The sequence below is a fragment of the Platichthys flesus genome, chromosome 8, assembly GCF_949316205.1.
Source record: "Platichthys flesus chromosome 8, fPlaFle2.1, whole genome shotgun sequence".
Lineage (NCBI taxonomy): Eukaryota > Metazoa > Chordata > Actinopteri > Pleuronectiformes > Pleuronectidae > Platichthys > Platichthys flesus.
In genome coordinates, this window is record NC_084952.1 from 20,222,382 (window position 1) to 20,238,407 (window position 16,026).

The 16,026-nt window shown below is 42.5% G+C and overlaps 1 protein-coding gene across 2 annotated transcripts in view; it reads right to left on the bottom strand.

Moving 5' to 3' along the window:
- Nucleotides 1–800: 800 nt before the first annotated feature.
- The window catches only part of myot (myotilin), a 28,259-nt gene continuing 13,033 nt past the window's right edge, over nt 801–16,026 (bottom strand). The window contains exons 9-18 of one of the 2 annotated variants that reach the window (XM_062393327.1): nt 11,560–11,782; nt 9,825–10,954; nt 8,442–8,589; nt 7,966–8,067; nt 7,304–7,341; nt 6,449–6,587; nt 6,057–6,264; nt 5,774–5,939; nt 5,315–5,448; nt 801–2,755 (exon numbers count right to left, since the gene is read on the bottom strand). In XM_062393327.1, coding sequence (XP_062249311.1) covers nt 2,613–2,755; nt 5,315–5,448; nt 5,774–5,939; nt 6,057–6,264; nt 6,449–6,587; nt 7,304–7,341; nt 7,966–8,067; nt 8,442–8,589; nt 9,825–10,954; nt 11,560–11,782 — 2,431 coding nt within the window. In that variant the 3' untranslated portion in view covers nt 801–2,612. The remainder of the gene's footprint in view (nt 2,756–5,314; nt 5,449–5,773; nt 5,940–6,056; nt 6,265–6,448; nt 6,588–7,303; nt 7,342–7,965; nt 8,068–8,441; nt 8,590–9,824; nt 10,955–11,559; nt 11,783–16,026) is intronic. The other variant, XM_062393328.1, reaches the window with a different exon arrangement.

The window sequence follows — 16,026 nt, forward strand, 5'->3', positions numbered from 1 at the left end:
CATTAAATCCCAGAAAGGCGCAAAATATGGGGCCTTTAATGAGCACCATCATACCAATTTGTAATCTTATAAAAAAAACATTACAGGACTTAAGTTCATCTTCATAGCTCCGTTCACACACTGTATATTAGAGAGCAACTTTAGAAACACATAGAGACGTAGCACCAGCTTAAATTCAGACACATTTCATTTCTGAAGCTCAAACATAAAATCTTCCCCCAATCGAAAAGTAGGGACATATATGTCTCTATATTAAAATCACATTTTAACTTTGTAATGCTTGACTATACAATGACATTCTTACAATGCCTTCCTTAACTTTGATATATTTATGACTTACTATACTATGACATTTTTATTTTCACTTAATATACTATAAGATGTTTATGACTTTCTATCCTGTAAAAATGTATCATGACTTACTGTACGATTACATTTTGTTATCACTTACTATACCAATGACATTTGTATCTACTGTGACAATTTCATGACTTTCAAAATAGTCAATACAAAATATTTGTATTACTAACTTTAAGAAGACACTATACAGCAATTTTAAAACTTGGTATATTATGCCTTTTATGACTTACTTTAATGAATTATTTTTGCTTGTTACTATACTATGACATTATAGTTTCTTACTTTGTAAATTTGTATGACCTGCCATAATATAAAATGTTTTATGCCTATTTTGGTTTTCATGCCTTTAGCAGATGGAATCATGAGCCCTTATAATTCAGAGCATCTTAAGTCTGTGCCATCCATTAAAAAAGAAAAACATATTTAGCTGGAGACAAAGCCAAGGTCACACAGACTTTATTCCTCATTCATCTGGTGATATGCAGAGGTTCTCACACAACAAACATATACTTGAGCGTTACACACGTCTACCTGCGTTCAAACTGTCAACAGAAAGGGCCTAACTTACCAAACTGTGCTGGTGCTTTAAATAAATGCAACGTTTAACCCTGTATGATCTAAACATCTCAAAAAACTGTAGACATAATGCTTTTCATCTCACAAAATGACATTTTCAATTTCACTGTATGAATCCAGTCCAAATACATGAGTTTGTAGTGTAAAAAGGGCAGCAGGTCCATTTAAGTACATTGTGACCCACATGTGAAGATTTTAGGTCTTGCTCTTAAAAAGAAATTCCTGCACTGAGTTGTGACCACAAAGGGTTAAAAGACAGATTATTTTTGTTTACATGCTGATCCAGACAGACATATTTAGTCTTGGTGAAATGACCTCCTGGCTCGCAATAATAACCAGCAGATCCAAGGTTAGCAGGCAAAACAAGCCTTTTACTGAAATGTCATTTTGAATGAACCTCTGATCAGAAGTTGAGTTTGGCATAACTGGACCCAGGCTGACAAACTGATTCTGATTGAAACTCCATTTGTCAACTGAACATTATGATGCAAACATGCATTAAAGAGAAAAGGTCTCTCCTCCTGGGTTAAGTGTAAAACATGTTTTATCTGCACAGCGGATGTGATCAAATGTAAACTTCAGTCAATAATTCCGATTTGAGGGTGCCGATCTGGTTTAGTGCTCAGTAATGACAGCTTGTCCCTCTTTGTCCAACTCGTTGATATTGTACATCTCTGGCTGCAGCCCTTTGCAAGAGAGGGACAACGTAAAGTACAAATAACGATAAATAATTACTTCAGCTCAAATAAATAGTTTCATTCACATACACTGTATATTAGAGACCGACGTTAAAAACACATATTAGGCTGACTTTATATCACAGCGGAGAATCTGAGCAGTGACCATCATCTGATCTCTCTTAAAACCACAGGGACACACAAGATAAGATGAAAGGCAACAGCAGCTGCAATTCAGACCCATTTAAACGCCCAAGCTCAAACATGAAAATATCCCTTTACAACTCCAAGCTAAAGAAAATGAGGGCAAATGTTGGATGAGACACTGACAGTTGTCATGATTAAAGTGCAGTGACAGATGTTGGCAGTGTTGGATTGTGGGTATTGTACAGACCAAAGAACAGAGCTAGACACTGTGTTTCAAGATAATTCACAATTATGAAACAGGCGGAGTGGGCGCAGCAGGAGCAGACAGCACCAGATGGACAATATGAGGAGTGATTACTTTTACTAACATGGCATTTGACCACCATTGTGCCTCATAGTGGATACCAGTGTTCGTGAAGGTTAGGGTGGGTTACTTGAGGTATTTGAAACAATCTCTACAAGGCCATTTCGGAACTTTAACTAAACCTTTGACAGTTCAAGGACGATTTGTGGCGAGCTTGTAAGCAACACTAAGATATACATTTTCTAATAATAGTGAAGAATACTGCATCACAGCTATTGCCTTTTACAGATGTTCACAGATGCGGCTTAGTGACTTGAATATGGGACCAAGCTTATCTGCCTTGTACATCAACCACAGTGTTTTTTGTTTGGGTGCATTTATTCAACCTGATCTGGATTGGCCTCCAGACAACTCTGAGACATGTGCTCATCTGCTGCGGTGCTACAAGCCTCAAACTCAGAACTGTCTCTGCGTGGACATTACAGTTATCACAGACCCCGGACCAGTGCTACAGTTCAGAGATGAGGTATGATGTGCGAAGGTGTGGCCTACAGCTCTTCACTCTCGTACAGCGGGGCGGTGTGCTGGGCGGGGCTCTCCACAGTCAGCGTGGGCACGTGGCTCAGAGACGACAGCAGCTTCAGGGTCTTTGAGCCAGGGGGCGCTGTTTTCATGGCTTGGGTTTTGCGAGCTGAGAGGGGAACAGGACAATGAGCAGTTAATGATTTACATTAGACAACAGGATTTTTTTTTGTTGTTGGTGGGATAACAGTGATTTGGAAGTGATCATTAGTGATTACAAACACATATTTCGTATTTTTACGACCGTATCAGCAACTCCTCTGTAATGTTTTGCCTCAAAGATTATTGGATTTAAAACATATTTTAGACATTTTATTTTAGTTATACCTACAGATGTTAGTGAATGCAAAAAATCTGAATCATTACACAACAGAATTTTGTTCAACATGTTGTACAGATTTTCTCCCATTACAAGCACATGAAATTGTGTCTTTACTGAAGCAACAGTGTTGAGTTATATCCAGCAGCTGGGGAGAGAATCTGCTCTTCATTCAGTTTTTACAGATCTGCACGTTTCTTGATAATTCATATAAATCATATACAGTGTATATATACTATATATATATATATATATATGTGTATATGCACTGTATGACACTACTGGGGTCACCACCAACAGCAGCAGAGGATCTGACTGTTGGTTGGACTCATGCTGAACATTCTTTTCATGCCAGGTGTCTGAAAATAACTCGTCTGGACTGCACGCCACAGCACAGGACGGCCCGCTCAGATAAGTAACCAACACACAGTCGTGTTGAACAATGGCTGCACAGTTCTCCATGTTTCACCTTCCTACTCAAAACAAACACAATTATTAGTTTGTTTCATTCGCTGATGGAGTAAGTGTTGTATTTTAAAGGATGAATGTGTGTATCCGAACTTTAATGTATGTCAGGGATTGTTAATACAAGCATGTATGTGAATGATTTTCAAGTCTTTGTGCCACTGAACCTCACTGATTCTTGCCCATGTACAGATTATAATCAATATAACTACTTTTGTCTTGAAGACAAAAAAATTTAGAGCATGTTGTTTATCAAATCATACACAGAACAGACCAAAGGGGTCAATGAGGTCCACTGTAGCAGATCAAAAGCATCCAAGTCCTGGTAATGTAACAGACAGCTTCCTTTGAGCTTCACAAATAAACCTGGTAGTGCTATTTCTGCTAAATCTGGGAAATGATTGAGTGGTTATCGGACTTGATGTCCACCTAATTGGGTCTGGACTTTCTTTGCCTTTCACATATGAAGAATGCAGCAGGAGATTCTCCGCTCAGACAGGTTCACAACAAAACAGAAATCTCTGGAGTGCTCAGGTGAGGGCTGACACAGCAGACAGAGGCGGGATGAAACGTATTTAGTCCACTGCAGAGATCATATTTTTCAACACTGGCATCTGCTCTTAGAAACGACAACACAGTACGAGTGGGCTGGCACAAGAAACTGTGAGTCTTCACGTACAGCCCCTCGGCAGAATGTCAGGAGATGTCTGAAAGCAGCTATACAGAAATGCAGATTTGTAACAATATTCAGCCAATGAGTTTAACAGTGAGCAAAAACACAAACTTTCAAACTTAGTCAAATGATTATTTAACGTGTAATACCTTCATCCACCTTTTGTTTGCTTTAACCTTATTCTGTAATTAACACACAGGCACAATGAGATGGAAAAATTAACTCACTGCAAATTCAACTCATGACTGAAGAACATTCACTAACTGTGACTCTCACACTCGCTGCTTTCAGACATGCGCTGAACTCCTAATGATCTCCTGACATAGAGAACGCAAATGATCGAGTGAGTGTTGCCACACAAAAAGAAGACACCAACTAAGAGCTTAAGAGAATTTAGTGATAAGAATTGAGGTTTGACGATGCGCTATGAACAAAAACATGTGATGTCCAGAGCGGCACTTATACGTTACGTCCTACCTCTGACTGCTGCACCACCCTTCATCTGAACACACTGGAAATGTCTATGTTGTTATGAACAGGTCAGAGATTTCCCCGCTGCGTTGTTCATGTGTGGAAAGTAACAGACGGAGAAAGTTCAGACCCACTTGCATGGACATCCTCTGCCAGTAAAAACGTCCATACAACAAACATAAGCCACGAGTTGATATGAGCACTCTGAACCACCCGCAGCTGAGGAACCTCTCTCTTGTGAGGTCCTGTTCAGCTATAGGTTTGTAATCTAAACTCTGGAGTCACTTTCAGCTTTGCTGCTCAGCTGAGCAGTGCAGCTCATGTGTAACAGAGGGTCAGGCCCTCTTCTGTGCAGCCTTTGTCAGTCCTCTCACTCAGCTCCATCTCCACACAGCAGCTGGGATATGTGATCAAGCAGAAACCTGATAGCCGTGTTGTATGGACGGCCTCCATACTTATCACTCTGACTTGGTGATCATGCAGTTTACTCTGGGTAAGCTGAACAGGTCGAAGCATCATATCGATATATATATCAAGTTTCCGCTTAATCATATAACAAAGTGTTTAACGTGATCCAGAGTGCGGAGGTGGATCTTATGCAGCGTTGAGCATACAGCACTCTCCATCTGTTGTTTGAGCTTACAGCCGGGGCTGCTATGGTAACTGCCAGCCTATCTCGTACAGGAGACAGCTGAGACAAACCTTTATGGCCAATTTGGATAAACACACAGTGGACTTACTGCCTACATCCAGCCTGGCGTTGCATGTGGACATGCCAGCTTCATTAATGGCGGAGAGCGTGTACCAGCCGGCGTCAGTCTTCAGCAACCTCTCTATCAACAAGCACTGCCGTCCTGAACCGTCCTGGTACAAACTGAGACAAAAATTCCAATATTACATTTTATCCCTTGGTCCCATTGTCAGGACACAGGTGGAAACACAACGAAAAACACAGACACAATAAATGGGGGTCAATAAAAGGGTGAGTCACTGATTAATTGAGGTACTCCCCTAATTGTTTGATATGATTGTCTACGTTTAATCATGAGTAGGACTAGTCTGTGGTGTTTTTGTGAAAAGTGGATTGTAATTGTGAAGGTGGGTTGAAGTTCGAGAAAATCTTGATTCTTAACATTCCTTTGAAACAAAACGTTCTTATAAAAGATGATTTTTTAAGAAGGACATTTACAAACACCCACCTCATTCTGTTGGGGTCAATGCGCAGCATGTCTTTATCTTTCTTCCAGTGAAGCTGTGGAGGAGGGGAAGCGTCCACTTTACACTCTAACCTAACAGTGTCGCCCTCGAGGGCTCGAGAGTTCAACATCTTCTGCACGAAGGTGGGAGGACGGAGAGCTTCCTGGGCTGAGGGAGCAGAGGAGGTTGATTTAATCTATCAGTGCAGCTCACTTTCATTCACCACAGAAAATTAAAAACATGATTCCAGCAAAAACCTTCCAAAAGTAAAATCAAGCACCTTACCTAGGACGTCGAGCCTAATGGTAAACCGGCTCTCCCCAGCTCGGTTCTTGGCAACGCACTCATACACACCAGCATGGTGCACAGTGACAATCTCTATGATGAATGAGTGCATCCCCTTCTCACACACCAGCATCTTATGGTAGTCGTCTGGACGAATGGCTTTGCCGTCCAGGTACCAGCAGAGGTCTGGTGTAGGGAGGCCTCCGACCTGAAGAGAGGAGAGAGGTTTTTTATTCCCCCTTTACTTGACCCCATCACTATCACACCTTTTTATTGACTGTGATATATACTTAAGGCCCTGACCTTGTAGCAAGTATAGACACAAGTGTATTAATAAAGATGGAAAAGTTAAGATCTTGGTGTTATTGCGTGAGTGTGTGTGTGTAATTGACCTTGAAGTCAATCCTACAGAAGCGTCCCTCCTCCACAGTGAGGTCTGAGGGAATCTGTAGGAAACGAGGAGCATAACACTTCTCCTGGATGGCCGACCCCTCATTTCCCCTCTCATCTCTCCCTGAGTGCTGCCTCCCCCTGCAGAGGGAGAGAACAATTATTTATTCATAACCGCACTTCACCTCACTTTCAATAGCTGAATTTTACAGTCCACTAGTTTCTGCAAACACACACACACACAGTTCTGTTCCTGTCCTCTGACAGATCTGCTGCTGTGTGAGGATTTTGAGTCACTATCCTTTATCTCTCCTGACAAACAGATTCATTTTTAGAACACTCTGTAGATTGGGGATTTTTATGAATACTTCTCTAGATTCTTGATAAATAAATACTTCAGAATACTTTTTGAATACCTTAAAACTACTATTGTGTTGCAAAAATAATTCAACTGGTGGTTCCCACCTCAGTCTACAAATCTGGTCAGACAATTTTGTTTCACTTTAAATCTTGTTTCTCATTGATGCAGCAAACTGGCTTTGGTAAAAAAAATACTTTACAGAAACATATATTTGTGTTTCAAGAGGGCAACTGTGATATATGTGAACACATCACTGCCCATGAGGGTTAGTCTTAGGGACTGCACAGAGCAGCTCGAGGTTCAGCTGCCGCATCAAATGGACAAAGTGTCACAAGAATACGAGCTGGTATTCATGAGCTATTTTTAAATGAAATTTTACAGCAGCATAGATGCTGGACAGGAATTATGAGAAGAAATTATATTTTCAAGATTGAAATGTTGAGTTGAAACATGGGTCAATAAATATCAGCAACATTGATGCTTAAATTGTTTTTACCATAGTCCACCTGTGTGTCTTCCTTCCGGTGATTCTGGCTGTAAAAGAAAACAGATCAGCAGAGGAATTATAGGTTTGAACTTTGAAAACTAACAACACTGGTAAACAGGTTGACACAATTCAAGGAGGGTGTGTGTGTGTGTGTGTGTGTGTGTGTGTGTGTGTTCTGACACAATACTCCTGTTGTCATCAGTGAAAGGGGCTCGTTCTCAGAAAGCAGGCTAGAAATAGCTGCTGACAAACCGTGGTGGCTTGAGAGGACATGTGTGTGTGTGTCCCAGAGTGTGTTTATGCACGTGTTGTGTGTTGGTGTTGTGTGTACATGAGTGTGAAAGACAGAGAGAATATATGGCAAAAAGCAATCACAATGACACACACACACACAGACGCACGCACGCACACGCACACGCTCAGCTTTCAGGAGATCCTGAGTGGAAACAGTCTGCCTTTGCAGCCATTCAAACTCAAATGACTGTAAAAATGTGTGGGCTTTACTTAATAGCTAAATTAAACCTAATGGCTGTTGGACAAGAGCCAACATAAATCTCTGTGCTGCTCGGCCAGCACTGCAACACACATCATTAGAATCTGCAACACACCATCAGAAGGACTGTTGTGATAATGGGGATGTCCAATGACAACATGAAAGTTCGAAGTCGTACCTGGTCGAGTTGTGAGTCTGAAAGATTGTCTTGGTCAAACACGTAGTTGGCGTTGTCTGGACCCAGCAGCCTACGAGCCATACGCTCCTCATAGGACAGTTTCTGTCAAAAATGAAGCTTTATACTGTTGAATTGGAATTTGTCACACACACATAGAACGTGTGCTGCGATGTGTGCTGGTAAACTGCTAGTACTATTGTTATGTTCAAACATACACAAACTGCGTTAAATGCATATGGTATAAAAAGTTTATATGTGCAAACACCGTTTGCAGGACACACACACACACACACACACACACACACACACACACACACACACACACACACACACACACACACACACACACACACACACACACACACACACACACACACACACACACACACACACACACACACACACACACACACACACACACACACACACACACACACACACACACACACACACACACACACAGAGGAGAAACACACCTGGCTAGTTCTCCTCCTGGCCTCCTTTGAGCGCAGCTTGTTCTCCAGATCCTGCATGAGAGCGTTTTTGGAGCCCGCGATGTCTTCATCTGTGGAACGAGAAGAAGGCCGAGGAGCTACAGACTTCTTCAGAATGGGCTTGGGGAGGCTGGATGATAGTGACACAGAACAAAAGGAGGGAGACAATTTAAAATGAAGCACGGTATAATTAAACGCAATGACTGATTGAATGTTGTCATCTAAACACAGTGGAAACCAGAATCTGCAGAGTGGTGATCGAGGACGATACAGTTTGGTAACATGGTCCAGCAGCTACAGCTTTCAATTTTAATGTCATCAAATAAGTAATTTTGACCTTTTAGTTTGGTCCATGTCCCATCAGCTAAAATGGAAGAGGCAGGATGGCGATCACACTTGTATACATTAGACACAGAAGTATATCAAGATGTCACTTCCTTGCAATTCCAAAGCACTGACTGTCAAATGACCGGGCCTATGGGCCAATTGGTTCAACACAGCCATCGGGTGTGCAAACACATGACTGCTTAATTATGGACACACCAATCAGGTTTCAGCACTATACAAATGCAGCAGGTGAGTTCACCTGACTTCAACCAAAAAGAGGAAACGGCGGAGGCCGTGCCAGAGGTAGAGGCCAAGGTGGAGGCAGAGGAAGAGGAAGAGGAAGACCAGAAGCAGGAGGAGAACGTGCTCAAAGAAGAAGAGAACCAAATTTATCAAATGAAATTTGCGCAACACTAGTGGACCACGGATTGACGCTGAGGGAGGCTGGACTAAGAGTTCAGCCAAATCTCAGCAGATATACAGTGAAATCTGTCATAGTAACCTGTACTGGAAACAGAATTGTCTGCTTGTCTGATGTTTGCTGAGCTGACAGTGTTATGAACACTACTGTAGTAGCATGACAACTGTGACATGTTTTGTTTTGAATCTCCATGTTGACAGATTTGGGGATATGGAGAGAAATAAATTATATTTTCATGAGTCTGCAGCATTGTTCTTGTGTTGTGTTTGGTGAATTTATTGTCTATTTGCACTTTCTCTGTGTACTTCACTTACAGTACTCTAATCACTGAGAAGTAGAGTTGCTAAAAGTGTTTTAGGTGAGCAACAGCAGTGTGTAACTGGCTCAAACAGAATTAGGTCTTTTTATTTATCATTTTGCAAAGGATCCAAGGTGTTCTGCTTATTGGGTGTGTGGTTGTGCTAATTGTGTGTAGTGTTTCGAAACACCGGGCCCTGTTTTCAAAATCGTGCTGAAATCATCTGTTCTTTCTGAATAATTGTTTAAATCTTTCTACACAAACAAGTAGTGGGACATCTTGTCATGTTCATATCAAACTAATGTTTACTGTGACTCACATGTTAGGCGTCACCTTGTAGCCGGCAGGTAGAGAGACCACAGCAGGCGGGACTCTGTTCTGACTGTTGGGAGTGCTGGGTTGTTGGAGAGGGAAGGAGGGAGAGAGAGGGGAGCGAGGGAGGGAGGGAGAAAATGGGGGAGGCGGCTGAGAGATAGAGGAAGGTGAGGGGGACATCCTTATGGGTAGCAGAGGGCTAGAGGGGGGCAGCGGGGAGCGGGAGGGGGAAGTGGAGGGAAAAGGAAGGTTGGAGTTGGGAGACAGTTTGGAGGAGGAGAAAGGGGAGGGCAGCACAGAGCAGAGGAACGCGGCGGGTGCTGACATGGTATCCTGGTTGGCCGGCAGGGTGGCACTGCCTAGGCCGGTGGCACTAGGGACACTGGGGGTGAGGGTGATAGTGGAGCGCATGGTCGTGCGGGGGAGAGAGGATAAGGGGGAGGCTGGGAAAGGGGAGGAAGCAGCAGAGGATGAGGGGGTGGTAGCAGTGGGACTTAGCAGAGGGGCGGTGGAGGAAAATGGAGGCACAGCAGAGGAGGCCGGGGTGGAGATGGGAGAGCTGAGGCTTGAGGAGGAGGGAGAGGACTTGCCCATTCCATTGGCCTGGGTCTGAATCTGTATCTGGGCAGAAGCCTGGGACTGGTTCTGACTGAGGCTGAGAGACTGAAACTTGGACTGGTTCTGACTTAGGCTGGGAGACTGAAACTGGGACTGGTTCTGACTTAGGCTGGGAGACTGAAAATGGGACTGGTTCTGACTTAGGCTGGGAGACTGAAACTGGGACTGGTTCTGACTTAGGCTTAGAGACTGAAACTGGGACTGGGTCTGTGACAAGGACTTTGACACTGACTGGGTATTAGAAAATGACTGACTTTGTGACGACTTGATTGTTGCTTGACTCTGTGTCTCTGTGACACCGAGACTATTCTGGGAGCTGTTGAGGTTCTGTTGGGAGTTATTCTGGTACTCCTGAGCCTCCCTCTCCACACTCTCATAGCTGGGGGCCTGGAAGGACGCCTGCGACTGGATGAAATGCCTCGGTCGCTCATAGTTGAAGGCACTGGGAGGGAAGGTGCTCGGCTTGAAGGTCGGCAGGTCTGACAGGTTCATGTTGTTGCCTCCTGACTGGGAGGACTGGGAGAGATAGAGGTGACACACAAAGGTACGAAAACTCAGACACAACATAGCAAAAATAACACTCAAGGAGAAGTTGAAAGCATCAGTGTTGGAAGATGTTTCTTCGTGTCTACTAATACCAACAAGAACTCTATGTTATGGAACTTCAATAGACAGATAAGTGTGTCTATGAGACAGATGCTGTGTGGCTGTACACAGAATGTAGGTATTTACTTATTCATCAACTCATGTTCTTGATTTTTAAATCCTTAGGGACCCTAAACCCTCCTTTTTTATATAAAACCCAAGCCTCCTCCATGGGTCCAGATTGGACATGGAATAAAAGTTCCTAAATATTTCTAATAAAACTGATGTTTGATCAAGTTCAGTGTCGTGATTTACAACTGAGACTGACACGCAATTTGCAGAGGGCCTAAATACAAATACAGATCCTTGACACCTACAACAGGAAGTAGAGTTGCATCTTCCATCTTTTTATACTGACTATGTTTAATCTTATGCCATTTCCTTTCAAGCTTTTAAACATGACACACAAACACAGTAGTTTCACATGATGGCGGCAGCAACGACTGACAAAACGTAGAGTGAGAAAATTTTCCTACATTGAAATTGAGCTTGCTTGGGCTGAACAGTTTGGGCGTCTGAGCTTTTTCCTCGTCTGGAGCTTGAGGTGGTGGTGAAGGTGGCAGGGGGGGGCTGGGTGCAAAGCCTTGGATCGCGACCTCTGGTGACCTTTGGCCTTCTGAACTCAAGGCAATGAACTCTTCCTCGCCTTGACTGAAGGGTCTTTCAGAGGAGTGGTTGGACGGCTGAGGCGCTGGAAAGCTGACAGGAAACACACGGACATATTACTAAAGGTTTGCAAGTATTTATAAAGATATATAAGATACAGGATCCAGGATGGGAAGTGAAGAGGGAGCAATATGGGTGAGCAACAGAAATAGCCATCATGAGTCCCCCACACGGGTTCTTTCCAGAACCCTTTCTTTCCTCAGATCTCCATGCCGTATTTCCAGGTGGAGCCGACCTATAAAGTCGGCTCCACCTGGAAATAACACCAGTCTTCAAAGAGCCTCAGACACAAATGAATTAATGAATTGAAGTTTGACACTGTTTTAATTCCTGAGTTGCATTGAGAGTGGGTTAGGGATGAATGAAAGGTATGTCTGCTTGTCTGCTGATCAAAGTGTGTAGACAGAGCAGATGTACAAAGTAAAATATGGCCATATTGTGGTTAACAGTTGACAATCGGGCCGAGTCCACGGTAGCGACAAAGCTCGTCTGTAAGTTATTTAGAATCTACGAAGACCAAGGGAGCCAGAGCATCTCTCTGACCGATAATATGCAGGTCAAACATGCAAGTTATTATGACAAGTTGATTGAAGTTTATTTGACCGTCTGAGTTTACCAATAAGGACAAAGATAACTGCTTCATTTGTCTTTATATCTTTAGCTAACCCAGAAATGTGGCACTTATCTGTAGCACAACAACTTCTAAATAACAAACATTCATCCAAACATTCATCAAATGTACATTCAGATCAAAAACACAACCGATCATCGACCATCCTGTACATCTTTCAGAGCTTAGACCTCCACCAATGAGGAGCCTTAAAATATCAGAAATCTTATAGTAAATATTATATGCTGTTTTAAAGGTGATATGTTATACAAAGTCAAGTATAGTGTACATCAGATACTACATCCCACATACTAGCTTGATGACTTACATTCAGTTATTTATAGTAATCCAATTATTTATGTTCTAAATAAACTGTTTTGTTGTTTTTAAGTGTTCATTCTATGCTTATAAAAAGTTAAAAATCACAGCTCAACCCCCTTACACATGGCCGCAGGTCACGAGAGTTGACTGAACAGACAAGGAACATGGTGGATGTTTGCACTCGAGTCAAGATCTTTGCTAATCTTCTATTTAGTCAGACTGGAATGAAAATTGAAAATGAGAACAGGCTTGTGGTGTTGAGATACCTGGCCAGGTATCATGTAAAACTCATCCTTCTGGTATTGTGACCACACCATCTCCTGTGAGGGAAGAAACTCAATTTCAAAGTGAAGACTATGGGACTCAGTCAAACTTCACAAAGGCCCAACAGTCCCCTTTGATTCAATCAAGCTGCAGCCAAAACACTAGATATCACTCCTCTAAAAGTGCATGATTTCTGTCATCGAGTTCCATGAATTTTCCCCCTGGAAAATCAGTGAAAGTTATCAAAAAGAAAACTTACTATATTATGAAAATGTAAAAAAAAAAATCCCTGATCTGCACCTAAATTGAATGGGTTCTTCTCTGACCTGTATCACAACGTTCCACCAAGATACATGGTAACCTGTCCCGTAGCATTTGTGAAATCTTAATAAACAAAAACTATTGGTAAATACAGTCCTTAGAAAAGGAGTGTAAACATCCAGTCGGAGAAAATGAAGTAAGAACACAACAGGAGGAAAAGTGGAGCTGACCAACAGTTGCTGTTGACATAACAACAAGTGGTCGCCATGTTGCCATGACTGACTCAGATATTTTCCATCAGGGTAAACCAAGCAGTGATGAAAACACGACTGCAGGTTGATTCCAGTGGCTGCTGTGGCACAAGTGAGACTTGTCTAATGAGAGTGACAGATCTCCTTTCAGCCTCCTCAGTAGTTGTGTGTCTGTGATACCGAGTCTGGCTGCTCCTCCTCTTTTCTGCCAGGAAAGAATTTTGTTCCCATGACTACCACGTCGTCGGGGCTACGCAGGAGTGTAATGACAATGGCCGTCTGTCTCTTCGCTTGCTCGCTCTCTCTCTCTCTCTCTCTCACACACTCAATTACACATACACACTGCTTTTCTGCATTTCTCCAGAGGGCACGAGGGCACAAACCCAATCGTTTTTTTCAATCACTACTTGGACTGATCACTCTACCCACGCCATCTGAAGGAAACACAGTCTAACCTTGGAGCTGATGGGTGAATGTGGGGATTTGGATGGATACATGTTAGACCAAGGCATGCAGATTTCGATTCATTACCTCACAGTTGACAAGTATGAAGATCTACGAGAGAACTTATGGTGGTGCTATGGTTGTCTCCTGGTCCTAGGCCTAGTTAAATAACAACTTTAGGTCTATATCCAAAGACCAACCTAAAACCAATACTTTCATGAAGCCTATAGTCTGATACTGTTTGTAGAACAATAAATTGGAAGCTGAAATAATCAAATAACTATATACTAGCCAAAATATATTTGTTCTAATACTGAGCTAAAGTTTTGATGGTAATCATCAATGTGTGGTTGTACACTGTGAACAGGATAATATCTGATGGCTTCTTTTTACAGAGGAAAAATAAAATGGTCAGTGCTCTCTGATGGAGAGAAATTATGTTAACATCAGTTAATTATCACAATAAGTGTCACTTCTTGTTCTTGTGTGAAGTGTAAAGATGGATTTCCGCAAAACATTTGACAAATCTGAGAAAGTTCCATTATGTGACAAACTTCCTCACTGTGTTTAAACAATGCACAAGTATCCATATTGGACTTTTACTATAATGCTATAGATGAAAATTGTATTCAGACTTGTATAACCTACACCAAGGAGGTTTACCTACTGGTTGAACTGTTTGATTGTTAACAATATTACGCAAAAAACGACTTAATGGAGTACCACAATACCTGGTGGAAGGATGCAGAATCAGTCAGGGACAAACCCATTCAGTTTTGGTGAGGATCTAGATTTCAACATTGCGAGATAGGGTGTTTTTATTTTGATATTTCACAGATTTTCTATGGAATTATTCAGAATCTTGATGAAAAAAAACTCAGGCACATCTAGGGGACTGATATCTGTAAGTGAGGGAAATTTGGTGCAGCTTGATTGAATTGAATGGGCATGGCGGAGTTATGTGCTCTGCCGAGTGCCATTCAAGTTGATTATGTTCTATCGCCCAGCACTGTTCTACATAACGCTAAACATCTTTCTGCTGTTTCTCCACGGACATCTCTCGTTACTAATCAACTTGTAGGTACACTGTCAAGGCCAAATCTGATATATCTGTAGTGAGCTAATATTGGCTGGAAGTATTATCCCGACTGAGCTCCAACACAGTTATTTTGGCTTGACAGAGCAGGACCGGCGCAGGTGGAGATAACAACATTAACAATGGCTCCGGTGAACTGTGCCAGTAAGCCATGGGAAGACAGAGACAAGCCTGCACATTACGCACACTGCAGCGACTAATGTTACCCACTAAAAGTCAACCGTTCCTCATCTCCTCTTTAAAAAGGTCGACAGCCAACATACTAATGCAGAATGCTAACACTGGTATCCTCCACAAAAACTCATCCATGACTATCATATGTGCTGCAGTAGCTTTAGATGTAACTATGTGAAAGTAACCTGTGTGAATAATCACTGCCATGGCATGCGTCTCTGTGTTTGGGAGATTAAGTGGGCAGAGCTATATTAGTCTTGGAATTCGGACATCAGCTGGCAGGTGCAGACACTGTACTGGTGACCCAACCCTTTGGACATGCCCATGCACGCGCATGCAGGCACCCACGCATGGTATTGTGGGTAGCAGCACATTAAGCTGTTAGTCCTCTTGACGGATGACAACAGAGGGACAGCAACATGGAGGCGTCATAGGATCTAGAAGCAGAAAATACTAGTACAAATACTAATACTAGCACCTCAGATTTATTCTGGGGGAAAATTAATTCAACTAAATGAAGTGGAAAGGCTTGAGAGTTTATACCAACAACAAAAAACACTTCCTTACAAAATAACTTGCATCTGAATCTTTACCCGGTCCCAATAAGGACACTGTGTCTTCATCTAACAGGGACTGTTACATTTATTATGAGGAGAAAGCTCGCAGCAGCACAATCACCACATGTCTCTCACCAAACAATCGAGACCATCAAATAATCAGTTAAAGTTCGAGTTGGTCAGAGAACCTGGACGTGACCTTAAAAGCCAGACCGCTGCCAACAGTTTGACAACAACTGCTGTTGTGTGCAGCGCTGGGGATGAGGGGGGGTTCTGAAGGACACAGACGCCATATCTGC